At 36.4% G+C, this 27271-nt stretch overlaps 3 protein-coding genes across 9 annotated transcripts in view; 1 reads left to right on the top strand and 2 right to left on the bottom strand.

Moving 5' to 3' along the window:
- Positions 1 to 12874, top strand: part of APPL1 (adaptor protein, phosphotyrosine interaction, PH domain and leucine zipper containing 1) — a 28891-nt gene extending 16017 nt beyond the window's left edge. The window contains exons 14-22 of the mRNA XM_014943174.1: positions 656 to 747; positions 1325 to 1507; positions 3833 to 3882; positions 4266 to 4440; positions 4544 to 4580; positions 6018 to 6164; positions 6417 to 6467; positions 6797 to 6886; positions 7445 to 12874. Of these exons, the coding sequence (XP_014798660.1) occupies positions 656 to 747; positions 1325 to 1507; positions 3833 to 3882; positions 4266 to 4440; positions 4544 to 4580; positions 6018 to 6164; positions 6417 to 6467; positions 6797 to 6886; positions 7445 to 7594 (975 nt within the window). The 3' untranslated portion in view covers positions 7595 to 12874. The remainder of the gene's footprint in view (positions 1 to 655; positions 748 to 1324; positions 1508 to 3832; positions 3883 to 4265; positions 4441 to 4543; positions 4581 to 6017; positions 6165 to 6416; positions 6468 to 6796; positions 6887 to 7444) is intronic.
- Positions 1 to 24756, bottom strand: part of ASB14 (ankyrin repeat and SOCS box containing 14) — a 37836-nt gene extending 13080 nt beyond the window's left edge. Inside the window, exons 1-15 of one of the 7 annotated variants that reach the window (XR_001412176.1) lie at positions 24673 to 24756; positions 22883 to 23094; positions 22299 to 22354; positions 20827 to 20958; positions 20572 to 20730; positions 18340 to 18585; positions 17366 to 17537; positions 15744 to 16287; positions 14745 to 14898; positions 13622 to 13963; positions 6931 to 7198; positions 3740 to 3870; positions 1296 to 1488; positions 918 to 1049; positions 53 to 784 (exon numbers count right to left, since the gene is read on the bottom strand). Coding sequence is in view for 2 of the 7 variants with exons in the window: in XM_014943175.1 (XP_014798661.1) it covers positions 13770 to 13963; positions 14745 to 14898; positions 15744 to 16287; positions 17366 to 17537; positions 18340 to 18585; positions 20572 to 20730; positions 20827 to 20958; positions 22299 to 22354; positions 22883 to 23010 (1785 nt within the window). In the remaining 5 variants the exon portion in view is untranslated. Of the gene's footprint in view, positions 1 to 52; positions 785 to 917; positions 1050 to 1141; positions 1489 to 3739; positions 3871 to 6930; positions 7199 to 13563; positions 13964 to 14744; positions 14899 to 15743; positions 16288 to 17365; positions 17538 to 18339; positions 18586 to 20571; positions 20731 to 20826; positions 20959 to 22298; positions 22355 to 22882; positions 23095 to 24672 lie in introns of those variants that run through there. The other 6 variants (XR_001412178.1, XR_001412175.1, XR_001412177.1 and 3 more) reach the window with 6 other exon arrangements.
- Positions 24757 to 25167: 411 nt separating this feature from the next.
- The window catches only part of DNAH12 (dynein, axonemal, heavy chain 12), a 71615-nt gene continuing 69511 nt past the window's right edge, over positions 25168 to 27271 (bottom strand). Inside the window, exon 74 of the mRNA XM_014943279.1 lies at positions 25168 to 26386. Coding sequence (XP_014798765.1) covers positions 26196 to 26386 — 191 coding nt within the window. The 3' untranslated portion in view covers positions 25168 to 26195. The remainder of the gene's footprint in view (positions 26387 to 27271) is intronic.

Here is a 27271-nt window from a genome sequence, read left to right on the forward strand (position 1 = left end):
AAAAGAGACCACCTGGTTCTATCCAATGATAGATATCCAATGATAGCATAGAATTAAGCTGAGTACTTCCTACATGTCTAATTATAAGCTTTTCATGGGCTGGAAACATAGAATCCACTGTCTCCTTCATCTAAATGCTTATCTAGAAAGTATTAAGATGTGACTTTCACATTTGGTATAACTTCTTGACATCAAGATCTTGTATTTGTATTTTGTATGTGATACTTTGTTACACATTAATGTAACAAATGCTCAGATGGATACATTTAATTTCTGCTAAGGGAACTGACAGTCTTGGGAATTAGATGAGCGTTGTGTATTTCTTCTTCAGGAAAGAGTTATTTGCCTTTTGAAGAGTTAGAAATTGATTATTTGTTTCATGTAGAGAATTTGGGTAAATAAATGAATGTAATTTTTATGGTTTACATTTATATTTATATAGTAAATACATATTGAATCAAACTTACATTGTGATTTTTACTTGCTAGATTAGGGGAATTGGCCTAACAACTGTTATTGAAAATTAAATAATGTAATATTCTCACAAAGGTTTGACTTTATAACTTCTGTCAATTGCATATAAATAAAACTAAAATCTTAAAAGCTTATTTTGACAAAAATGTTTTAAGTTATTTTTCCCCATCCTCTATTGCAGGAAATCGCTGCACGTGTAAATCAGTCGGCTCTGGAGGCTGTTACTCCATCTCCTTCCTTTCAGCAGAGGCATGAGAGCATGCGGCCAACTGTGTAAGTTCATGAACTATAGCTCGTTTGAAGAGCACATCTGTAAAGAGAATCCTGGGTAAGGTTCCAGGAGAAAAAAAAACCAAAACCAACAACAACCAAAGAAACCAACAGAACTTCCTATGTTCAGAATTAAATCTTTGGTAGATTAGCAGAAAATTTCTTGAACTCACCTTTTGAGCGTCGTCAAGCTCCTGTTGGTACAGGTCATGCAGATTTCCAGCTGACGAGACAGATCTGTTGGCTGCATCATCTGTCTGGTTTGTTGTATGAAATCATGAGCTTTTACTTAAGGTGTCCAGCTCCTGGAAGCAGACCTCAGATTGTTTTAACATACATAATCACACGTGAAACATAATACAATCTGTTGTAATTATTAATGCAAGTAGTAATTTACTTAAGTTTGACTAGGAACGTAGACTCCATTCTTGTTTGCTATACCCTGATCTTCAGGTTTTAAGTTTAGTTTTGTTTTATATCCAGGTTTTGGAATATTGTCTTGGTCTCCCATATGGTTTAATTTATTATCAGCCAACCTGAAACTAAGATACCTTCATTTTCATTTCTTGTTTTGTTTCAGACAATCTCGTCCCCCCGCAGCTCGTACCAGCAGCACAGGGTCACTGGGATCTGAATCTGCAGCTTTATCGGCACTTTCCTTGGATTCGCTTGTTGCCCCTGACACTCCGATACAATTTGACATAATTTCTCCAGTTAGTGAGGATCTGCCTGGTCAAGCAAAATCTTCAGGGCAGTCAGGCAGGTAGGAAATGTAAAGAGAAGGAAAAAAAAATCCTAAAGTTAATGTTGTTATTTTAAAAACAAACAAACTCAATTTAGGCTGCAGCTCCAAAACACACATTGCCTTTGCCTTGAGTCACGTCACAAAATTCGCAGTGGCCAGTGAGGCAAATAAATCTTTTTTTAATTGTTAAATAGAGTTGTAAAAAAAAAACAACAAAACAAACGAAGGCTTAACTACACGCACTAGACTTGAGGTGTAGTTTTCTATTTAGCAACAGCTTTTCTTGCTTTAACATCTAATGCTTTTATTCTTGATTTATTTTAATCTTTTGGTTTCACAAAGTATTTTCCTTTCCTATTGCTTGCTCACCCAGCAGCTTGGGTTATTTCCTCTTGGAAACTCAAGAGAAATTTGGTAGCCCTGCCTCCAGGTGATGATGGCAATCGATGACACTCTTCTTAACATGAAAGGTGAGTGAAAATGATCTAGGCTTCTAGAGTAATCTCATCTACAGACAAGATGAAAATGTCTAAGAGCTCTTCCCAAAATATAAAAATATTTTCTCCTACTTGGTTTTTTGTAAACTTCCTGTTCAAAAATAATAATAAAAACCTATAAATCTGCACTGCATTTCTGGAGCTGTATGTACAGAATTCAGATATTAAGAAAACATAATTGCAGATCCAGCTGCTCTTAACAAGAATTTAAAAAGCCAAAAAGCTGAAAACTCATTTTTGTAACTCTAGTCACAATAATGTGTCGTATCCCCCTGCACTCTAGCAAAATATTTGAACTGTCAGTTGCATCTCACAGATACATGAAAGTTAAAACTATATATATTCAACTCTTTTTTGGACAGGTTTTTGTTCTTGTTGTTTGATATAGCAGGATAATCAGTTGGCTAACTGGATTCTTAAGAACATATTGACTTAAAATAGACTTGAACTGTATTCCAGGAAGTGGAAAGGTTAATACTTCAGCTAAATTCATGTCATCAGTTACAGTTCCATTCTAGAAAATCATACTTTAGTAGCAGAAATTATGCAGAGTTGTGCCCAGTATTTTCAGTTACCCATCAATGTCAGTAAATTAGTGCAGTGTTTGTACAGATAGGTAACATGCTGCTTTAGAAGTATTAATTATTTTAAAAAATACCTTCCCTAGCTTCTGATACTGATGACATATATTTAAATATTTTTTTCCTTTTGAGAGATCCTGTGAGATTTTACATTGACTCTTCCAGTCTCATATTAAATAACAAGAAAATTTTGAGCAATAAAAGATGCTAATAGAAAGAATTTCTCTTCAGTGTATTTACACAGGTCAGCATTTAATGGGATGATTCTCAATTGGGTTGATGTTACGTAAACGTAGCAACGCTGTCATGACTTCAGAGTTCAATCTAGAACAATTTCCTTACTTTAAGCTAGACATCACTTAGTTAAAAGATTTCACTGATAAAATAAAACTGGCAGTCAGCAGGACGTGTAACTGAACAAGAGATTGACATATTTTTTTCTCTTAGTTCTGACATTTGCTTTAAGAACGCTAACTATTGAGAGGCGACACCTTCATTCCTGCCCTATAAAACCTAATTTGAAGTTTATTGAACCCTTGATAATAGTTTTTCAGCAACTGGTTAGCCAGAGAGAAAGGATTTTTCCTCTTTAGAAGTTTTAAATAAAATTTCCCCATTCTGCATACTCTTTTCAGCATTGCTTTACTGCTTTTGAAAAATGTAGACTTGGAAGCCTAGAATATTTTCACTTTTCACTGTAACTGACAGCAATTCTGTCTTTGAGAGCCAAAAATAGCCACATTTCTCTTGACCCTCTAGGAGTAAAACCCCAGTGATGTTTACAGAAAGCTGCATTTGAAACAAACCCAGTGACTTCTCTTCAGTAAGTAATTCAGCATCTTGAGACAGCGATGAGAAGCGTGGTGCTTCTGTGGAGTACTGACAGGATGAGCTTTTGGCTGTACTTCCTGAAGCTGTTCTGTGAAATTCTATCCCCTAAAACTATACCTTTTCAAATATTAACAAGGTCTTGATGTTGGCTTAGTTCAGACTTAAAAAAAGTATCATGTGAGCAAAATTCTGTGACAGCAAAAGGACAGTAATAGCTGGTATTTTTCCCATAATTTGAGCCCTCAAATATAGCAATTTCTGTCTAACTCCTGATTAAATTGCTTGTCATTATGATTTATCGTATGTTATTCCTCCAGATTACAAGTCTGTGAAATCATTACATGTTCTCAGTTGATGCAGCATGAGACTACTACGTTGTTCATCAGTGGTTCTTGTAATCTGACTCCTGGTTTAATGTTTTCATTTTTTAATAGACGCACAAATCCTTTTGGTGAATCTGGAGGCTCAAAATCTGAAACAGAAGGTAAAGCAAAAATTTTATTTCAATGCAAAATAAAAAATATAGTTTGAAAATTGTTTTTCTATTTCAATCTGTAGTTTCTCTCTTCTAATTTACACCAGTTTCAGAATGCTTATTCACACTGGCAGTGTGTCAGAGAAGCTGAGCTAATTCAAACTACTGTTTGAAAGTCTCGTTAAAAATATTTCATTACGTCTTTTGTATTTATTAAACCAAATGAAAAGATGTGTGATTTGCTGTTTAGAAATTATACCTCCAATTCATAAGTATGAGCAATCTCTTTCCAAGTTGTTAGAAGTTTGTTTTCCTGACTGCAGTCCATCATTAGTTTTGAATGGAAAACCCAAAATGCGGTTCATTTTTCCCAATGTTTTTCTTTGTCTTAGATTCAATTCTTCATCAGTTATTTATTGTAAGATTTCTTGGCTCTATGGAGGTGAAATCTGATGAAAGTCCAGATGTTGTTTATGAAACGATGCGTCAAATCCTAGCAGCTCGTGCCATCCATAACATTTTCAGGATGACAGAATCACATTTATTAGTCACTTGTGATTGTTTAAAGTAAGTTTGCTTCCTGACTTCTACTGATGTTTATTTACAGAATTATCTTCTTTCACTTTGGTAAAATTTACTTTCTGGTTTGTTTTTGAAAACAAATTTTTAGGTTAATTGATCCACAGACACAAGTTACAAGACTACGAGTAAGTAACTTTACATTTTAAGATAAATACCCAACAATGTAACTCTTCTACTTTAAAAATAACACTATTGATGTTAGCAAAAATCACTGACAGCATGAGATTTTCAGATAAATTTCCACTGAAATTAGGAGACTAATTGATACATTTAAAAATAATAGACAGAAAGACATGAGCAAATCGGGTTTAAGGGAAGTGATTTCAGTAGTTCAAGTAGGTTTTTAAAACTTCCCCCCTCCTCCCTGATTTGATAGGGTAAAATCTTAGGAAAACAGAATATTATTTGATTATAAACAGTAGTTAGTAGAGAGAAAACATTAAGGTTGGAATCAAATTAGTTCTGAAGTCCAAAAGGGTTTGCTTTTGTTTTAGGTTTTTGCTTTTTAATGTATAATTGCATTGAGTGTGTTGCATAGTTTCTGATTTTTGGTTGTGTTTTTTATTAACTCTTCATAAAAAATAAAATAAGTAGAATTCTTCATAGGATATCAAATACGGCCAGCTTAATTCTTCAGTAATAGCAGCCTTTGTTTTTCATGTCAAATCTGATGCCCCCCTCCTTTTCTCTATGCACAGTTTATGCTGTGTCATTAATTTCTTTGGGCCTTCTTTTAAAGAATTTTTTTTTTTTTTTTTTTTGAGACTCTGAATTATTTTCATTTCCATAAAAGGAAATCCTAAGCATGTGAAAATGTCTTGATGTTTCCCATAGTGCTTTTTAATTTCTTCGCCCTTGTAGCTTTAATTTCAAAACTGCCCCAAAACTGTCAGCTTTTGTAGGTGGGACATCAACTGAGTGCGTGTCCAGCGTTCTAAATGTGTACATTTAAGGTCAGGAAAAACTCTTATCCTGTCACTTTATAGCAGTTGTAGTAGGGGCTTTCGGAATTTAAAAACTTATCCTTTGCAAAGTCTTAAAAAGATACATTTGAAATTTCTAAGTCCACCCTCTTTTAGGAGAAAGAATGCAAAATAGTTTTATTATAACAAATAATGAGGATATGTGGTTTGTTTGTTGTGGGATTTTTTTTTTCTTTATTTTTCTTGTGTATGTAATTCAGGAGAGCTGAATTAATTGCAGCGAAGGTTTTGGAACAGTAGTGCCTTTGCCTGGGACCAAACACTGAGAGCTTACAAATGTCATTTGTATGAACGATCTTTCTAAAGTAAAAAAAATGACTGAAAGGCATTGCAAATGTGATCCCCTTTTCTTACACAGGGTATGGGTTTAGAAGTTTCCCTGCCTTTTGAATTACTTAACCTTTGCTTTCTAATCTGCTGTTTGTGTTTTGTAATGACGTGTTTGGTCAGGTTGTAGCTTTTTCTGGTGTAGTTGTGCACTAATGATACTGAAGTAATTAACGTGCAGTATATTGAAACCTCATATAGAAAATATTTGAAACCAGTTTTAATATCTCCATATTTGATCCTTTTTGGCAGTTTCCTTTGCCCAATGTAGTCTTGTATGCTACGCACCAGGAGAATAAGCGCCTTTTTGGATTTGTGCTTAGAACTTCAGGAGGGAGAGTTGAGAGCCGCCAAACTTCCGTCTGCTATATATTTGAATCAAATAACGAAGGGGAAAAGGTATTGGTGATGGTTATATTTGTATCAAGTTTGAACCTGACATGGACTCCAAGATGTTGGATCCATTCAAGCTGTCTAAGGGATTTCTGTGGGAGACCATTCTGTTTATGTACTGAAAAACTGTTTAATCTGACAGTCTTAAGTACCTGCAAGTGCTTTAATATGCTATCTTATCTAGTCTGGGAATCTGGCTTATTTAAAGGCATTTTTATTAGAGTCTTCTTGATTATTTCTAATCTGTTTTGTGTTTAGATTTGTGACTCTGTCGGACTGGCAAAACAGATAGCTTTTCATGCAGAACTGGTAAGAATCTTCTGGGTATAAAGGATCATTGTGAATGGAAGGGAGAGAGTATATTTAAAATGTGCAATAGAATGTATTCTGCAAGATACTTATAGATGCAGTAATGCTGTTGTGTATTTTAAGGGATGGGGTTTCTAGAATTTAAACCTGAGATAAAAAGATTTTGAGCAACGTCTATCATGGAAGAATATTCAAGATAGCATTCGGCATTCCTTTAAAAGAAGAGTAATCAAAACAGTAGTATAATAGTTTTGATCAAACTCATATAAATTGGTAGTGTATCAAACGTCTCAGGCTGATGTTACTTTATTTACATTTTTGCCCTTTAGGATCGAAAAGCATCAGAAAAGCAAAAAGAAATAGATAGAGTCAAAGAGAAACAACAGAAAGAACTGAATAAACAAAAACAAATTGAAAAGGTACACTTCATCATTATTTCTTAATATTTTTTTTCTCTACTTACTTTTGCTTGCAGTTTTGTACTCCAGTGGAATTAATTATTAGAAGTATTTCCTGTGCAGATTTTGTATAATTTTGTATAGTAGCTTTTAAGGAGCGTTCTTCTGAGGCCATAAACACAAAATGTCTTTATAGGAGAACTTAAGAGCAGTGCTTGAAGGAGCACCTGTCCCAGGGCCAAAATAGCTTCATTTGCTGAGGAGGGTTGGGTTACACAGCGAGGGAGGGGCTGCAGGGAGTGGGCTGTAGATGAACGTCCTTGTTCTGACCACCTGTGTTTGATGGATTGTGGGTACAGAGGTGTTAGGCTGTTAGATGTTCTAATAATGCCAGCTACTGAAACAGAAATATTTTGGTGTCCTGTTCAATCTTTTAATTCCATCTTCACAGAAAGTTGTCCACTGATAGTATTAAAATATAGTTTATAAACTATAATAATGGTATCCTGTTTCAATTGTAGATCACTTTAAAGTTAATACTCTTTTTCTGATTTCCCACCTCACCCCTTCTCAACTTAGGACTTGGAGGAGCAAAGCCGGCTGATAGCTGCTTCCAGCAGATCGAACCAGAGCAGTGGTGAAGGGCAATTTGTAGTCCTTAGCAGTAGCCAGTCAGAAGACAGTGATTTAGGAGAAGATGGAAAGAAGAAGAGAGAATCTGAAGCCTAAGGTTGCCTACTTTATTAAAATTGGAATCTTGGATATATCTGGTGAAATGGCACAAGTTCTACAAGAAGTGAAATGTAGGTGGAGGGTCTGTTGTATTATATAAAAGACTTCACAGTATGTAGACCCTATTATGCCTTGATTTTTCTTTCTCAATTAAGTGATTTCCATTTTCATGTCAGTATAATTTCTCTTCTACATACCAGATGAAGCATGGTGATGCTACCATGTTTACTACACAGTTATGTTTTCTCAAGGCTTCTCCGCAGTATGGAAAAACCCGTGGGGTTCTTTACCCCACGTACTTCTCTGTGCAATTGAGTGCTCTAGAAGCAAAACTTTTAAACTCTCATTGGACTTCAGCAGCACACTGAAAGTTGTTTCTTACACTGCACTATGGAGAACACCTTGCTGGAAGTGAAAGTAGATATCCGAATAAGACAGTGCTAAGCTTTACCTAATCTGTTGCACATAACTGTTCTTAGATTTAGGAAGAAAAATCCCTATTAACATCAGTGAAATGTGCAATAGTTCTGGACAGATCTTATTTTTTGTTTCGTATTGCACTGTATAATACTATCTTGATTTTTTTTTTTTGTGAATATAATGCTGAATGACTTCTTTTCAACAGCATAAAAAAATACTGTCAGACCTAGATAAGAGCTGATGAGACACAGTTGCACTTTGCTGCATGAGGAATGTATAAAGCATTCCTTATCAAATGATAAGAATAATGTATATATTCTTGTAGCACAAGTGCCATGTTCTTGGTTTTTCCCCAGTACATGTAATTAAAAGCTGTAAGCCTTTGACTTCACTTCTTACAAAACATGCTTAGAGTTGCAGGAACATCTTGAATTCCATTATTTGAAAAATCTTCTGAATATGTAAATGCCTTGCTCCCAGTACACAATAGTTACTGAAAATGGGTTGAGGCTCCTTAAGTCTTTTTATGGAAATCAATTTTGCAAACAAACTTTACTAGCTCTGTTTACCCTACATCCTAGAGTCAATCCTGTAAAGCATTTTTCAAAGCAGTGTCTGTTTACAGCTTGTAATATGAACTCCGTGTTCCATACCCTGTGTAATATTTATTTTGTATAGTACTAAATGTGCATTCACCTTTTGATCCAGAGAGAAAACTTCTTTGAAGAGAAATATTTATTTTTGCACTAATTACTATAAATACTAAAATCCCATGGAGCAGAAGATGTCTCTCTAATAGTGGCATGAAAATAACAGGAAATGTAGAAAGAATATGCTTATATTCCAAGTTATATTATAACAGTATTTTACAGTTAATTGCAGGGCATTTCTGGTGTTCAGGAATGGAAGTGATTTTCAGAGTATCTCCCCATCAGCTGGTGATGGCCCAGCCCTTCACACCTGGAGTTGCTCAGTGCTGATGGAGTGAGGAATCTCGGCCCTCCCTGCTCGATGGCTGTAGGTGCACAGAGGGATCAGTATCCTCAACTCTCCTCACGCACTGGAGTGGCCCTGTGTTGGCTAAGGACGGCAGTCTCCTCCTGCCCCTTGTGCTGGAGAAGGGAATGTCTATGCAGAAGTTCATTGCATCTGGCTCCTGTCACAGGAGAGAGGGTGGAGCAGCTCATGGGCAGTGCCCAGAGTCTGCTGTGCTGGGGCTGCTCCTGCAGCAGATGTTACTTCCACAGCCCATGGAAAGGCTGGAGCTGCCTTGGGAGGGGTCACAGAACCCCAGCTTTGAAAGAGGTGAGAGGCTGAGCAGCAGAGACCCTCCAGGTTCTCTTCCTGATTGAGTTAGCAACTCCTCTTCTAGTACGGTTTTCATCCCCAGAGTAGCCAGTCACTTGCAGAAATACCTGCTTTTGCTGTTGCCCAGCGAGGCCAAACAGCGTTGCCCTGTGGCCATATTTGGCCAGCACTGTCACATGGACCACACAAATCTGAGGCTTTTTTCTAAAAAAAGAGCGGCATTTTTATTTCATATATAGTCTTTTAAGGTTGAGAGATAAGAATAGAAGACTGGTTTTATTCTTGCCAAAAAAAAAAAGTACAGAGAGGCAGCGAATCCAAAGTTTTTCCTTTTTGTGCCTAAATCCAGGCTTACAGATAGTTGCACTGCAGCCACTTGGTCTGTCTAAACTCTTCCAGTTCATGTTTCTCTTTCTCTTTTTTTTTGTTTTTGTTTTTTCTATCAAGTAATATGACAGCATAGCTCAAAGTTACTTTATCTTACTATATTTTCCTCAAGTACATGCTGAAGATGAAGTAGTTTTGAAACAGCACAGGAAGAATATGAAATCAGTAGTCTCCAGTTTCTAGTTCCCCAGCTTGTAAGAGTAGGATTAAGGTGTTAACCAGTTTAGCTGCAATAGTCCTATGAAATTAGCTCCATATGAAAGACAGTTAATAGATCAGCCATCTCATCAAAAAGCATTTCTGATGTGCAGCCTGTTTTGCTTTCTATTGAAGAAATGTCAGAAAACTGAGTTACTTTTTTTTTTTTTTCTTGAAACCATTACTGTTTTTGACATAAATCTGCAAAGATGAGGAAGAAAGTGGGAGAATAAAGTTGGCAGATAAATTTACTGTCATGTGGGATTTTTCAGATTTAGCAATACATGACTGGAATTATTCCATTTGCTTTTCAGGCTTTCCATCTATGCCATTAACTGTAGTTTTCTCAAACAGACAGCATAGGAGTGAAGTGTTCTGTTTGTGTTGGATGATTCTTGTCTTAACCAATTAAAAAAAAAAAAGGAGGAAATGATTAAAGAGAGTGGTTAAATAAAACAGATCAATATGCATGAATGAAATGAGGGGTTTGGGTTTTTTTGCTTATTTAGGAGAGTTTCACTGGTGTAAAATGAGCAAAAATAGATAAAAGCATCCGGGAGAGGGATGAAAGCTGTGAGAGCAGAGGGCAGGTCAGAAGAGATGAGGGAGTGAAGTGGGACTGGTGCAGAGAGAGAGCAGGGGAGTGAGAATCATGTGAGTTTTGCTTAAGGGGAGGAGCACAGGGCTCTGTAATCAGAACTACCTCAAGGCAAAAAAGAGCTGCTGAGGTTTTATCTGTGGCTTCCTCCCCAAAATAAATAAAAAACCAAAAACTTATTTGGTACCTTTTTTCCTATGGGGTTTAGAACTACTTCACTGGAAAACCTTTTTGTTGGAGTGCTTAGTACTTTCCTTGAGAGTATGACTTTTAATATAAACACCTCATGTTCTCCTGGGAACTACTGCGGTAGGATTTCACCACCTGAGCTTTTTATAATTGTAAGTAAATTACTGGTTGGTTTCCTCTCCTGTAATTTATTTCTCCTGTTTAATTTTTCCTGTTGCCTTTTATTTACAGACTGATCTTTCAAGCACTTCCAGTTGAAGCTGTAGTTTGCTTCATGTGCACCTACTATTATTTCAGAACTCCTAAAAATAATCTTTCAAGTGCATGATTTTAAAGTGACTTTGCGTAGGTACTGAATCAGCACTTTTTCTGTTGCTAATTGCAGCGTCATAGTTACTGCCATTTTTCCTCTTAGCTAAGGGAATATTGAGTTTGTTACACTATATAGATTTACACACTGCAGACCAAGCAAGTTTTCCTGTCGATTGTTGCAAGCTACATACATTCTTTATGTATGTAATGTCATGAATATCAAAATATATAAAGTGTGCTTATAGGTATGCATTTTAGTGCATTGTAGGTGATACCTAGCACTCCTCTATGGCTGCTAATAGACTTCTCCAAGTTTAAATTGGAGGACAAGTTACAAGTAGGCAGTTTAAACTAATTTGAATTTGATAGTCTATTACTTCCTTAATTTGTTTAGGATTGAAATTGTATCAAGACAATTTACTGTCTAACAGCAAAGTAACGATTAAGAGTTAAGGGCCATTAAGGGCCATTCCCCCTCTATGATGCTGTCAGATTCTGTCTTTAGATGGATGTAAGCCCAGAGCTGAAAATCCTGAAACAGCTGAAGCTATTTATGAAGATATAATCTATGTTCATTGATATAAAGAAGCAAATTTGACTGTGCATATATTTAAGGTAAATTCCAATTAATTATTTGCACAGAATTTAGAGGAAGCTGAGAAACTGTGTTATGATACAATCTCTTGTTATTTCAGAAATAACCTGCCTCTGCTTAGTGAATTTAGTAGAGATATAGTCTAGTCTAACAGCGAGAGCTGATATTTTATATTCTTTCTGTTGCTCTATTTTACAAAATTTCTTGCAAGACAAATCATCTCCGAAGCTTTTCTTCTTAACCAAGCAGTAAGTCAATTTGTTTTTTTCCTGCCACAGTGGTATCTAAGTAGTCATGACAAGAATAAGTGAGTGTGTCATTGTGAATGCACTTGTATTCCTAATGAAGTTTATATTGCAAGCCAAGGATTTTGTACAATCTTTCAGGTCATTTTTATAACGGAGTGGAGTGGTCAAATTCTTATGATGATGTTCTGGATTGGTCCTGTTTTAGTGAAGTGTAAGTGATTTTTGCAATGTTTGAGACTGACTTGCACACTTTCCCTGACTAGCTGTATTAAGCCCCACCAATGGCTTCAGCTTTGATTGTTGTGTCTTAATCTTGGAAACATGGATAGTAAACGTATTATGCCAGGGCTTCAATCAGCATTTTGTAGATTAAATAAAAGCCTAACTATAGTAACTTTCTGAGTGGGATTTGTACTGATGCAAAAACCTCCTGTGTTTTTCATAATACTGACTTCCAGGAAGTACCGTTACTGGTGACAGGATGCGTTGCCTTCCACTAGAAGTTCTAACACGCAGTTATATCCCTCTGTTGGCAAAGCGTTTTGCAGTTCTCTTAATTGTAACCATATTAGCCAGATGACCTCAGAGGAAGTTATTGTACTTGGGAATGCTGATAACTTATTTTTGCAACAATCAAAGACTGACCATTAAAAGAAGCAGATCCTTACCATGGTAGCTGGCTGTTTAGTGCCCATGTTGTAGTCCCATGGCAACGTGCAGCGCACTGCAGAGCTGTGGTTATGGTAAGGATCAGAATTCACGTACCAGCACAGCCATTAACATGGGTACTGATACATATCTTCACGGGCTTCGTTAGTCTATTATATGATAAACACCATGTAAAAAGCAATGGATCATAACTACATTATGGTTAAATTTGTATTTTATAAGGTTTGTAGATTTTTCTGGGGAAAAGCAGACTTTTGAATTATGTAACTTCCATGATAAAGATGCATGTATAACTAGAAAAAAAAAAATCTATGCTTAATTGATAATGAAGGAATAAATACTACTAATGCCAAGTGTGTTGATGAACCTTTTTTTCTAAAATATAGACTGATATCTGCAGTATTTTTAGAAAGAACAGGCATACCTAGGGTCTGTGTGTACTGTGTAAGACTTCCTAAGACGACTGACTGCTGACAGGTAGTGCTCCAAAAGTTTTAAGCTCCAACTCCAAAAATAGCAAGTGTGCCTTTGGGCAGCACTGCAAAAGGAAAACCTAGTTCTGGAGAGAGCAAAGTACATGATGGATGAGACATATCAATACCTAAGAATGAGATGCAGAACTAACATGGCTTTCAGAAATAGTGCCTTCTTGTTGAAAGACCGGTATTTCACACTGGCTGCTGTGATAAACAGAGGTTTCTATAGCTGTTAATCCCCTTTCGCTTCTTAGAATGTGGATTGCTTAACTGGGTGGAAAAAATAAATCTACCTGGGCTGCTCTTTAGAACTTCCATGCAGGACTTCACGAACAAAAACTCTACTTCTTGGCAAAAGAAAGGGAGATACAAGAGAAAAAAAGAACTATGTCCCTTCCTGGTGTTAGTTAAAGTCCTGACCTTTAACTGAATCCTGAGTTTACCCCTGCAGGGGGGGAGTGTTATCTGTTATGACAGGCTTTAATGTAGCAAGAACACAAGCTTTGCAGCCCTGTGTTTTACAGTTCCTTAGCTTTTCACACTAAACTCTTCAAATACTATCACCATAATTTTCAGATAGTTTATATTCCAGTAGATGCATAGAATGGGATCACCAATACTTACATTTTGGGGTTCTCCCCATTTTCTTTGGGTGGGGGGGATGATGGTATTCCTTAATGTACATAGGAGATAAAATCCCAAAAGAAAACAAGCTGCTGTGTAAGACAGTCTTATCCACGTCAACATTCCCTTCAAAACATAGAACTAATAGTTATGTACAGCTGAGGTTGTATGTTCCGGTGAAGTTTTCCTGTCCATAAAGATCATATTCCTTGTACAGTATGTAGTCTTTCAAGCAGTTGGGCAGTGGAAGGAAGGTCATGAAGACAGGGCAACGGAGACGTAACCGGCCCATGCATTCCCGTATTTTCAGGCGGCAAAGATGCTTCAGAGAGCGAGGATTTGCTAGAAAGGAGAAGGCAAGACTAATATTAATAAGCTATTTATTTAATTGTGTTCAATGTATTTATTCAATACTCTGCTACCTTTCAAAAGCTTTGTTCGCGATTTTGCTGCATGTTCATTCTGTGAATAGACACATAAAAGGAATGTGGCTCTCCCTGGACTAACCAGACCTGCCAGGATCTAGCCTTTTCATCTCAGCCCTTGCATCTCTCAGTTCTATTTGTAATCATTTCCAGCTAAATTGAAAGATTTTATTTCTGTCAAGTTGGATAAATGTAGGTTAATGCAAGTTTAAGTACTAAAGTTTGGGGAATGTACTTTACTTTAATCCCAAATAACTGGTGCCAGTTTTCTGTCAACCAGAAGAAGTTACTAAAAGTAGAATTTTGAGTCACTGCTCAAAAAGGATATAGAATTAATCTAGACTAGAATTAAATAACTCCATTAAAAACAATGATTTATTAGATTTGTTCTATCAGGTTGAGGCAGGGGGAAAAGCTTTTCTCCCCATGAAGAGGATTGTGTTGTCTACATTGTAATTAAAGTTCCCAAGTGCTCTACATAATTTGTGCAATTACTGTCTTTCAGAGTTTTGAGAGAAACTTAGTTTAAGTCCTGTATAGACTGATTTTTAAGAGGTCTCTTACTGTCAGAAGTAACTTTTGGCCTAAGAAGGGTCAAGAAAAGCACCAGTCTGAGGTAAAGAAAAAGAAAATACCACCACCGAAAAAGGCCCCAAAGAGCTTGTTTGTCATTTCAAATGTGAACATCAGATACTTACTTAAAATGGAATTGATGTCTGGCCAGAGCTCCTGTTCTTTGAGAACAGCTTCTAACTTCCAGCAGATATTAACGTGATCGACATAATCTAACATTACTCTCACCACTTTCCCAGACAGATGCTTCAACCATGACAAGGTTATCACTTCACAGAACTGATAGAAACAAAATGTTTAATAGGATAATATTCAATACTCTGTAAATGACTTCTGCCTCTGCAGCACAAGAGCAATTAACTAGCTTCAGCAGAACGCCAGAAAGAATGTGTGTTCTGTCAGTCAGGGGAGCTTTAGAGGTTGTTACAGCTTGTGTTAAGCCTCACCGGCAGAATCTGAATACCTGAGATGGTTATTTTGTACTAGATCCAAAAATTAACTTAAACAGCTGTATATTTGGTAACTAAGTGCTTAAAAAGAAGCGTTACCACTCCCTAAGTGGAATTTAACCTTGTGTGCCAGCCCAGTGTATGCCACACCCTCTTATCTTCACGTTAAAGAAGGGTTTATTAGGTTCCAGTGGACTTTACAAACTGCAAAACAATGACTCTGATGGGTATCTCTAGGAACCCCTTTAGGTCAGTCCAGGTTTGTTAATGTCTGCTCAGTGCTTATCATGCCAGCTCCAGGGGTCCTTGCAACACCCTTCCAGTGCTGGTGCTATGACACAAGCCAACCCAGCGACCAGCCTGCAAGCCCCTGCTTTTGCAGCATGGACAAGACCGCCGTGGAGAGCCAATTCTGAACAGATCATTAGCACATAATTAGCTGTATTTCCACAATTGAAAAATATTGTTTATGATCATTTGCTGTCATGAACCAGGCCTCATGGCAACCCCTATTTAATTTTAAAGCCTTGTCTACTCCTATCTTTATGTGTAAACTGCTTTACAGTTTCAAAACTGCCTTTTCTGACACTGTATTAAGTACATTTGCATTTAGTTGTAGAAAGGTTACTGGTAGTAAAACAGCATATGAAGCCACCTGATATAAGCCACACTTACCATTGTATCTTTGATCACGGTAGAGGTCCATCCATCAGTCACATACTGGGAATGTGAACTGTTTCCCTGAGGGCAATCAAAGCAGCGGTGCACATCATACCCATAGTTCATCAGCATTCTTAACGTGACTTCATCTTTCAGAGCATACTGTAGAGCTGATGGAAAATGCGTTGTATTCACTCTGCAGAAGTAATTGACATTAGCGCCATGTCGGAGCAGTAGATTCATTAACTCATAGTTGCCCATCCTCAGGGCTATTTGGAGACAGTTGATGGGATCTTGGTTTGGCAGGGCTCCAGCATTCAACAGCAACTGCGTTGAACAGATATCCCCATTGGAAACAGCAAAGTACAACGCTGATTTCCGGTGATCATCGTAGCCTTTGCGAACTCTTTGATCCAGCATGAAATTGGCATCAAACCCAGATTTGAGGAGAAACTCAAGGCACTGAGGATGTGCTCCTGCTGCTGCTGAGTGAACTGGACTTATCCCACTTTCTTTAATGGCATCAAAATTAGTAACTGGAACTAAATTTTTTAGGGCTCTGAAAAATTATAAAAAGCAGAATCTCAGAATCAAACATGCTGGTTCACCTAGCTCAGTCTTTGAATTTCTCTGCGTTGCTGGGCTTCAGAATTCATCATGATTGTATTCAACTGTCTTAATCTACCAACTCAGTACCATGGCATGCTATACCTCTGCATTGGCTTTAATTGCTAACACTTAAACTCCTACCCAGCAATGGATAACGACTTTACACCTACCACATAGATCATGATGAATCTACCAACTCAGTACCATGGCATGCTATACCTCTGCATTGGCTTTAATTGCTAACACTTAAACTCCTACCCAGCAATGGATAACGACTTTACACCTACCACATATAAAATATTATTCTATTATACTATTATTCCTTAACAACCCCATTCCTTGCTAGAGGAATAATGATTCCTTCTCAACAGAAGCTTTTCCTGGCTGTTGAGAGCACAGTGTTATTGCTTAATCTATAGGAATTAGGGAATTAATATAATATAATATGAATAGATACAATATATATTATATAAATACATTAAATTTAAAATACTATTTAATTAATATATATAATAAATAAATTAATATATATAAAATAGTCACATAAGAATTAAGAATTCTCATATTCTTAACCACAATGCAACATTCCTAGTACTGAAGAATTTTCTCACTTACTGTGATTTTAGTATAAATATCTTCCAGTGACCTTCCTGTCTTTAAAGCAGGGAAAACTCTTATGCCCCAAGTCTATTTCATTATTTAGTACGTTTACCTTCCTGTGACGGGGTAGAGATGAGGCATACCCAAAGACAGTAAGGATGTCCCAAGAACCTCAGCATCAGACTGGACACTATTTGTGACAAGTGTGGAAGCACTATAGGAATTAGCATCCTAAGAAGATTTTATCCTGACTGGTCTCTTGCATTCAGACACAGAAAATTCATATTTACATGAATTTACATGAAGGAATCAAAAAAGAATTCCTTCTACAAAACTAAAGATTTTCTGCCTGCTTTGAATAAGACAGAACTAGCAAAATTAGTATCTCTGGTGTCATCATTACTTGATTTTTAAGTATATTAACTCACAGAAAGTGTCCTCTATACGCAGCTCTGTGGATTGGCAAATGACCCGAGTGCTTTGGCACATTGGCATCAGCCCCATATTCTAGTAAAAGACTCAGAGATTCTGGGTTTCCTCCTCCTGCAGCTTCAAATAATACAGAAGCACAATCCTTTGCCTGTGAAAGAACATCCGCACCTGGAAAGAAGCATCAAGGATCAAGAATCAATCAAGGATTTTCACAGTACTCACTATAAATATCCAGCAGTAATTAGTATCTTCAACCCTCCAGTGACACGATATTGTGGATAATATTCTTCACCAAATAAACACCGTGAGCATAAACCATGTCGGATCCTTGATCCTGGGAACAAGAAGGTCCAAATTGCTTTGAATACAATCACACAATAAGATGATGCCAGAACTGGGCAAGTGAGGGCTTTGGTTCTTATTCATACAAATAACTGGGTTTTGGCTTATGTACAACATAGTTCAGTATCAAAACAGTTCATACAATCCAGTTCCAGTGCTGCTGAGCCATCATATAAAATTCTCCACCATAAATGTCTTGTCAGGCCTTCCCTAAGGTGACCTGTCTACGTGAAAAAACAATATTGCATTTAAAAGCAATTACGCCTATTCACTAAAATATTGAAAAACTATTTGAATATTATAAATATGTAGTCTCTTTCAGGCCTTTACTTAACTACGTCACAACAATCCTTCGCTGCAGACAGCATTTAATCGTCTTTAGTAAGGAAAGTTACCTCTGCTGCTATTTCTGAAGGCTTATCTTACAATAACTAGTTTTGACTCAATCACGGAACTTTCGGAAGGCTAATAAAAATGTGTATAAATAGGCTAACTACTTTAGATAGAATGAATATGTCTGTGTACACGTCTTCTTTACACCATCCCATCAGATGCTTACAGCACTGGCAAGAAAGACCCGCCCACCCCAAACCTTCCCTTCCTATAACATTCCATATAATAAACTCACCTTTTTGCAGTAAGAGCTCCATAATTTCTGTATGCCCAGCCTGTGCAGCCAGTGCTAGAGGTGTGAGCCCATACCCACTGCGAGGGTCAGGATCTGCTCCAGAACGAAGGAGAAGCTTCACCAGGCTCTTCCTGCCTAGTTTGGCTGCCTCATGTAAAGCAGTCCTCTTGTGGACACACTGCAAATTCACTTTTGCACCAGAACTTATCAACAAGGAGGCAATCTCATATGAATCATGTTTAGTTGCTGTAAGACAATAAGTGAAGTATCAGCCAGAATGTTATTCACTGCTATTCTAGGCACTATGGCTTCTGTTATGTGGCAGCCCAGGAAAGCTTGACCTGTTCCTGGCAGTGCTATTTATACACTGAGAAATGTCACACTACACTGAAAGGTTTGACTTATCAACAAGTCTGTTCTTTGTCTCCAGGATAATGTTAACTATACAAATCAGTAATTTTATGGTAATCTCTTTCTCTCTGTAAACCTGTGTTGTTTGGTAATGCAACAGACCGCAACTTTCCTTGCCACTAGATGGAGATCATATATAGGGACTTTCAATGGTCCAGAGCTGGCCTGCTCAGAGTGCAATTTAATCTTCATAAGCAGTTATCATAATATTAAACGAAGTTTAAAATGACTGTGTCATATATCTTCTTAGCTTAATAGGCCTGATCGGTTAAGTCAGTGAGGATCTTAAAAGAGTAATTTGCATTGGCTCCAGTGAGGAATGAGTAGGCAACACCTTTCCCTCCTCTCTTTGATCTTCCAGGCTGTGTGGGGTAGAACAGTGAGTGCCCTTCACAGAGGCAGATTAGGCAGAGAAGCTTCATATGCCACAGCTGCTTGAAATACCATTGGCAGCACACTGCAACCTGTGACGTCCCGTTATCTGTAGCCTACATGGCTGCTTTAGATAAATCCCTTACATCCCCTTCTTGGGGGATGGTGGAATTTAATACAGTGCACTTCAAAAATGTCTAGGAATTCTTTGCACCTTTATTAAGCAGGGGCCCCTGACTAGAAGCTTTAGTTATTCAAAGGTATGGATTGAGGATCCTACAGATAGGTAGACTTTTTCCTCTTCCTTTAACAATAATTTGGAAAAAAACACCCTTCCATACCAAAAAACTCACAGGTTTGCCAATAAACTTCCTGTGCTCCTTTAGAACCCAGATAATGAGAACACACTTTCCTTTTTTTGGCTAGGACTCAGTAAGAATGATAGCATCATAGCCCAAACTGGGGGAAGCAAATGAAACGAACATAGAACATTTTTGATAAAATTAGCAAAATTAGGACTAGTTCTTTACAAATCAAGAATTACAGTTATTGTGCATGATTAAATTAAAATGGCATTCATGCTAAGATTGATACTAGGATGGGACCTTCTTCAATCAAAAAAATTAAAAGATAAATGAACCCAGAATTTAGGCCTGGCTCACTTCTTCCCTTGTCATATTTGGATTAATTCCAACAATGTCTGAACAGGGACAAACACTGTCTTATGCTCTAAAGCATAATGTACGTAAATAATGCAGATAAATCAGGCTGGTTTTCTACAGTTTTTGAAAATTAAAACCCATTAAGATGGTTTTTGGAGAAAGAGAAGCTGATGCTATGAAGGAGATACCATGTAAGCAGAGAATATGAACGTTTTATGCCTGTAGACACGAAAAACAGTAATAGCATGAAGAAGCAGGAGGACTTGGTTACCTGGCACCACTGCACAAATGATGCCAAATAAAGCAGAGGAAGACACTCGGGCACTTCATGGACAAAGCTATTTGAATCTTTGAGGAAAAAGATGTATGTTCAACCTGAGCTTCAAACTCTTTGCAACTGAGGGATGGAAAATGATAAGCATCCGGAGACCCCTACATTGGATCAGACTCTGGGGAAAGATTTTTAGTTTCTCCTAGTTCTGTGTTTCCCATACTTCAGTAGAGCAGGATAATACTTTAATTAATAAATAATACTTTAATTAATAAATAATGCTAAGAACTTTATGGCAACAGTCCCTAACTTGGAATTGTCAGCTGATTTAAAGCCTTGGTATCATCTAAACAGGGGCAGACACATTCAATACTGAGATTAATGGTTTTTTGTCTCTTTACAGCAAAATATTTTAGATATTGATTTGAAGTCAAATATGTGAAACTGAAACATAAAATGTGTAACTATAACCTCACCTCACTCCCTCACCTCTCCACCCCTAAATAAGGTATTCACCTATAACTAAAGGAGAATCTCCCTCTTCATTCTTAACATTGGGATCACAGCCATTGAGCAGGAGAACGCGGACGTTGTCTACAAAGCAATTTCTTACTGCCACCAAGAGAGGTGTTTCCCCTTTTAGAGTGGTCTGTTCCCACGTAACAGCACGGGAGGCTGAAACACAGAAAAGCAGAACACGTTTGAAGCTGGATCATTCATCAAACCTGAATTTGTAAAACTTTTTGGTGGAAAACCACAAGGATTCCGTACCTTTCAAAGTTATTTCAAGGATGTTCGTATTTAGCTGTGCTGCAGCTTCGTGCACAGGAAGCCAGCCTTGCTGATCCACTTCTTCAAAAGCAGAACTGTGCTTCACCAACTTCATCAAGGCCTCTTCTTGGCCTGCGATATTTTAAGACAGACATATATCCCATTACTCATAATAAAAGAAAATTCAGGCAACGAACATACTGAGTGTCATTTATCCCATTACCATATCTAGAAAAACAACTTTATCAGAGCAATTTTTTTTCAGAGGGTGGTTTACATGAATGGAATATATGACTGACATTGACTCACAAAGCATTTTGAATTATACACTGAAAATACTTATAATTAATATGACTAATTATTTCAAATATAATTCTCTTTTATGAGCAATAGTGCATAAAAGTTTAATGTATGAAGTAAATAGGTGTCATAGTGAAACTGTTGGAAAAATATTTAGTTTGGGAAAAGTAAAACGAAGCCAATTTAACAGGATGAGAGCTATCTTGTTATTCCCACTTTTACTAACAATCTTACTGGAACTTTAATCAACATAGCTGATTATGTTTGCAATTTTATATCTCATCAAGAAACAGCAAAACTTCCTTGGCTGGAAAGCCTGTTTAAGTAGAGGCCTAGTTTCTGCTCATATTTTTTATCCCATCATTCCTGGGAGAAGGCAGTCTGCCCTCCTGTTACCTGCAACTATAGGGTGAGGGAACAGACCTCTTATCTCTGCTGCTGAAGTTCTCCTACATATGGAAGAATTATATATTCATAAAGCCAGAAAGCAAGTCTAATTATGGTTTAGGCACATTCTTCATAGTGTATGGGACAAAAGACTTGGTTTCTTGATTCCTACTCCAGTCCACTAAATATCTGTACTTACTATGACATGTATAAAGACTGGACTGCAAGCATCCCCACTGCCAGACAACTGTCCTAATAACTTTACTAATTATGTTTATAGTTTACTTATTTCAGTGACTCAATATATAAATTGATCACACCTCAAAATGTAGAAGTTTCAGGAGCGCAGACTAAGAGCATCTCGTAGAGAAATACACTAAATTTTGGCAGTTAAGGAACAATTCTGGAACACTCTTCAGGTAGAGAAGGGATTTTCATCTGGGTATCTCGGAGAAATGCTTTTAGGAAGTATTAACTGACTGAGGGCTTGCCATCTTGTTGTTTATTTTACAAGAAAGGTTCTGGATTTGTCCCCTAATTCCAGGGGATGAAGCAAGGGAATATGAGAAGAGTGACATTTGAACCCACTCTATTACTATGTTCCTATCTAATAAGTTAGCTTTTGGGTGTGCTGTTTTCAGTTGCCTTATTCCTCCCAAGACCGTATGAAGAAAAAATGCACTTAAATCAGGTGACCAAACACCTAAAATGTAGGCATTGCTCAACAATAAAATATCCAAGGGATTCCTAGGAGTATAGGATTGGTGCAGTGTATTTGTACTTAACTGTCCGAATTGCTGCAATTATCTTTTCATGTTCTTCACTTGCAAAATACTGGAAACTGCAGAAACAGAACAAAAGTAAAATGAGAAGTAAAAATTAATGTGAATGTAATCAATTAAGTTATACCTTAATTTAAATACTCAAGCCTAGACTACATGTTAGATTTCCATAAGTTACGTAAATTTTGTCAGGGTTTAACACATTAAAACATTTTTTTTGTTGGTCTTCCCCTGCTACTATAAATATTGGCTTTTTTACACAAAGCCTAATAATTAAATACTAAAATGAGTGAAAGCTACCATATCAATCTACTTTACATCACATATTTATCTTCTTCATCAAGCCTCGTACTCGTTTAGATGTTGATGTAAGACGTCACCTGAAAGTTTCATACATTCAATATTTTCAAGGAAATGAGTATACTTTTTCAGGGAGAACTCAGAACAAGTGAGCTACCAGTGGTTCCCAGTATCTATGAGACAAGGTCAGACCATTCCAACACACAGAGTGACAAAGGAAAATAAGGTTACTACATCCTTATAATAATGCCAAGTAAACACCCAAAATAGAAGTAATAGCTTATTACCTTTCATCCTCTGTCACACTGCCACTTGTTTCAATTTTATGCCTATCTTGTAAGCTTTCCTGAATAGCGTGTTGTGTAGGGATTTCATCATCAGAATCATCATCAAACATGTATGTAGAATTATACATGCCAAATCAGCACAACTTGGATCACCTTTTGTAGGGAAACACTGTTTTTTAATTGGAAGCAGATGTTAAATCTTCAGGTTAAATCTGGAGTAATAGAAATAGCAATCACTATTTAAGTATCAAGAGAAATGAAACACAGTTTAAAATAAATGAATCGGAACTTCATCTCAAGCTGCAGCCTTCTCCCAAATATTTAAGTTTGCACTGCAAAAAGTTATTCTGTTTAGAACAGAGTAAAAGTTTTCTATTCCAATAGCACATGCTAGCTTTTATCTCTGTTCCACAGACTGAACATACAGAATAGCTACTCGTTCTGGCATTACTTATTAGAAAGCAACAAAAATAAGTAAAACTTAAGTTTTCAGATAAATAGTTATCCCCTCTTCAGCCTTTTAGACACTCAAATATCATCATGCTCCGATGTTTCCTTAGTAGGAAAACAGATGCACAATAAGATTTGGCATGTTTTTTCAGTCTGTTCACAGAGTGCCTGGAAGTGAAGGGCAAGTGAAGGACATGAATTCTTTTAATAACAGCTTTTGTTCAAACCGTTTCAACAAGATATCATTCGGGCTTTATCTCATAGTCAAAAAAGTACTGTAGATTTGTGCTATTATGTGTATCAGCCTGCCACCTGAAACATCAAACTCCATGCTTAAAAAAAGACCAGCTTTACCACCTCATGTACATAATCTACAGCCATTTAGAACCAATAAACTTAGAATTCTGCATTCTTCATCAATGCATGCCTGTTTTTTTTTCTAATACTTGTAAGGCATATTTATATATGAAAAATACTGCAACAATATATAAGCAGATACAGGTAGAAATAAAACACACGGGTGTAACCACAATGGAGTTAAAAAAAACAACCAGAGTTAAGAATTGCATTAGTTTAAAAAAACTTTGTCAAATTGAAAGGGTTCAATTAAAAATATTTTTACCCTTTTAAAATTGTAATACAACCAATGGAGCATAGTAATAAAACCCATTGACACTATTTGTTAACTCTAAATGTTAAAATTTAAGACAAAATCATAAAAAATTATAAATTATCAAATAAATCATTAAATAGTATAATGTGTGTAGATGTACACTGTTACATGCATAAGCAGTCACACTGTTCTTTGGTATATTCAGCTACATGCTATTATAGACTAAAATCACAGATGTTCTGTTAGGCTCAGAACTCTTGTGTTTTACCTTATCAAAACTTCCACTTCTGTCTTTCAAGAGAGTTGGCCCAAAAAACCAACCAAAAATACAGGGCAAAGTAAAATAAAATAAGTAAAACTGAAAGCAAATAAATATACTATTAAAATGAATGAGCACAGCAAAATGAAGGGAGCTGTAAACATGCTACTTAAAAAGTTTGGAATAATTACAGAAGCATCTTAAAGTTAAGCAGCAGTAATTCATAACAAACCTGCGTCATTTAATTTGTTACCTGATCCACCTAATGTGTGATTGCAAGGTCTTGCTCTGTAATTGCACATGTAGCAAAAAAGAGAAATATGTTAACAAAACATACAGACAAGTAACTATATTTCATTATACCCATAGTACGATGAGTATATAAACATTTCAAATCTAGATTATTTCTTTCTTGTAAAATGATTACTAATTTTCTATGAATTGAGAAAATACATTGGTTTTCCTCACCTTCTGAAAGAGGGAAGACATCACACTTTGAAGAAGTGATTCTTAAGTTGAAAGTGATATTTTCAGGACTGAAAATGATCTCTGTAGAGCCTATGTCCATTAATAGCTCACTATAAATACCCGATCATAAGATACTCTGGGACTTTCTCCATGTTTCTTTCATATAGGTTAGTTATGCTTAATAATCTGACCTGACAAATGGTGTCAGCAAAAGAAAGAATTAAAAGTCCAGTTTCCTTGTAAAAATACTCATTAAAAGTTTTTGGAATGAGAATTTAAGAACTATAAGTAGTAACTATTACATTATGGAAAGAAAATTCATTAGTGCTTTCCTAAGAGAGTAAACAGAAGATACCATTAGGAGCTTACTTAAAAGAGTAAGACAGTGTAAAAAGAAAAACTAAAAATAATAAAAGTAAATAAGCAAATAAAATCAAGCAAGAACTCCATTAAAACTTACTATGTGTTTCTAATGGTTTAATCACAATTCACACATTAATATAAATAGAAAAAAAACCCAACAAAAAAAGACAAACATATAGAGCCATTAAAGGGTAAAGCACAGTTTCAGAAAGATAGACCTACACTGAAAACTTCTGCCAGTGTAACATATGATAAGCAGGGAAAGGAAGGTCATCGATGCCTGGTTATAATAGCAACAGTAGGATGGAGTGAGACTTTCGTGTGCTTAATTTACTACTACTGTATTTTATGGAGGGATGCTTACAAAGAAAGGATGATGGCTGTGTCAATGCAAGGCAGAAACAGTTCTTTGCTAGAGGAGATCTAGGAAGAATGCTTGAGTAATTTTTTTTTTTTTTTTTATAGAAAGAAAAGCACAGAATCGGTGAAGGAATTGAAACTGGACTACTCCTCTGGACTAATAATGAAAAAGATAACATTTTACAGCAGGTAGTCATAAGGGAGATTTTATAATTTATTCTTCACAGAAACTATTTGGAAAAAAATCCTTAAAACAATCAGAATATCTGAATTAGGTCCTGAAAAGATGAATTTGCTGAGCAGGAAGGCATCAGAAATACTTACTATAGAAAGTTAAATGATTTCTTGTGCCACAGTCTTCACTGTTGCTTTGACAGAACATAGGCTAAATCTATAAATCCCAGAATGAAACCCCCAAATTTACTACCTACTAGCTTTGCACTCATAGGATTCAGCACTCTTAATGCTTCAAGTTTATCAACTATAAGATTTCTCTCAAAGTGCAGTCTATTTCCATTTTCCATTAATATATAATTTCTGATATTCAAGTAATGACTAAAATTGATGTTTACATATTAATAATATTACCATAGTCTAAAATCCTAACAGTATATTTTATAGATTGTAAAGATGCTAATAAAATACATATGTAAGACACAATATTGAGGATCAGAAAACACTTGCATGCCTCTCTTAATATAAAAAATTCAGATGTTTCTTTTACACAGTATGTGCCGCTTCCTCTGTGAGCCAACAAAAAGAACAAGATCTTGTGAAGTTTGTTTCTGAACTGTCCGAAGTCAGTCATCCAGCTGGCAGAGCAACGCAACACCTCGCTTGATCCAGTGTTGAACTGGTTTATCCGTGTTCAGCGTCAAAGCAATGACAAAGTTAGTGGAATGTCCAGTAGTAGATAAGACTCCTTTACGCTCGCTTGTCTTGTAGAGTGGGCAAACATATGCATTAGATTTCTTTATGTCCGATTTTGCAGCTTCAAAAAAACCCAAAAATAATATATTACATTCAGCAGATCTGAATAAAAATCTACACTCATCTATTAAGTCTTTGCAGGAATAGTTTTCAAGGTAAACAAAAATGCAAACTTATTTTGTAACATAATAAAATTATCTGGCTTTTTTGGTGTGTTTTCTTCTGTGGATTCTTTTGTTTTCAAACCCAAATAATTTAACTACAATTTGTTTCCAATTCAATGCCTTTCTGTGAGTCCATCAGCTTTGTAATCATTCAAGGACAGGTTAAAATCTGAATAGTTACATAGTTAAAGCATAGTTTATACAGGGGTATTTACCAGCTCCTCAAGAATTCTGGTCCCGTAACCACAGAACCTAACTGCAATTCAAGCCACCTGCGACCCAAGCACGCAACTCTGCAGCAACTCTTCATACGCCTATGCTGCTTACATGCACAGTCTAAAATCATGCATGTCTGAACAGATTCATCCAACCTCAAGAACAAACACAGGCAGAAAAATTGGAAACTTTGTAAAACTGCCTATTAGGCAATACCATCTAAGTTGCAACAGTTGCTATTGAAAGTCCTGCTTCAGTGAATAAATTAAAACACGGATTTACTGCTCCTGATCAAAGAAAGAAAGAAAGAACTATGGAAAATATCTTAATAGTACAACAGATGACTAACATAGCACCTAAAAATAACCTGAGCAAACCTTGCTAAATCATGTGAGGTAAATCATGTCTCTGTAAATCAATTAAAAGTTCTCTTCAACTTGAGTAGAACTAGGAAGTCAAGTATCATGTGCTTTCCTCCCCAAATTAACTTCTAGTTGAAAATTAGATGGGGTAGCACCTAGACATATTTATAAAAAATTGTTTAACTAGTCCTTTTGTCTAATCCA

Source organism: Calidris pugnax, unplaced genomic scaffold, assembly GCF_001431845.1.
Source record: "Calidris pugnax isolate Ruff unplaced genomic scaffold, ASM143184v1 scaffold128, whole genome shotgun sequence".
Taxonomy (NCBI): domain Eukaryota; kingdom Metazoa; phylum Chordata; class Aves; order Charadriiformes; family Scolopacidae; genus Calidris; species Calidris pugnax.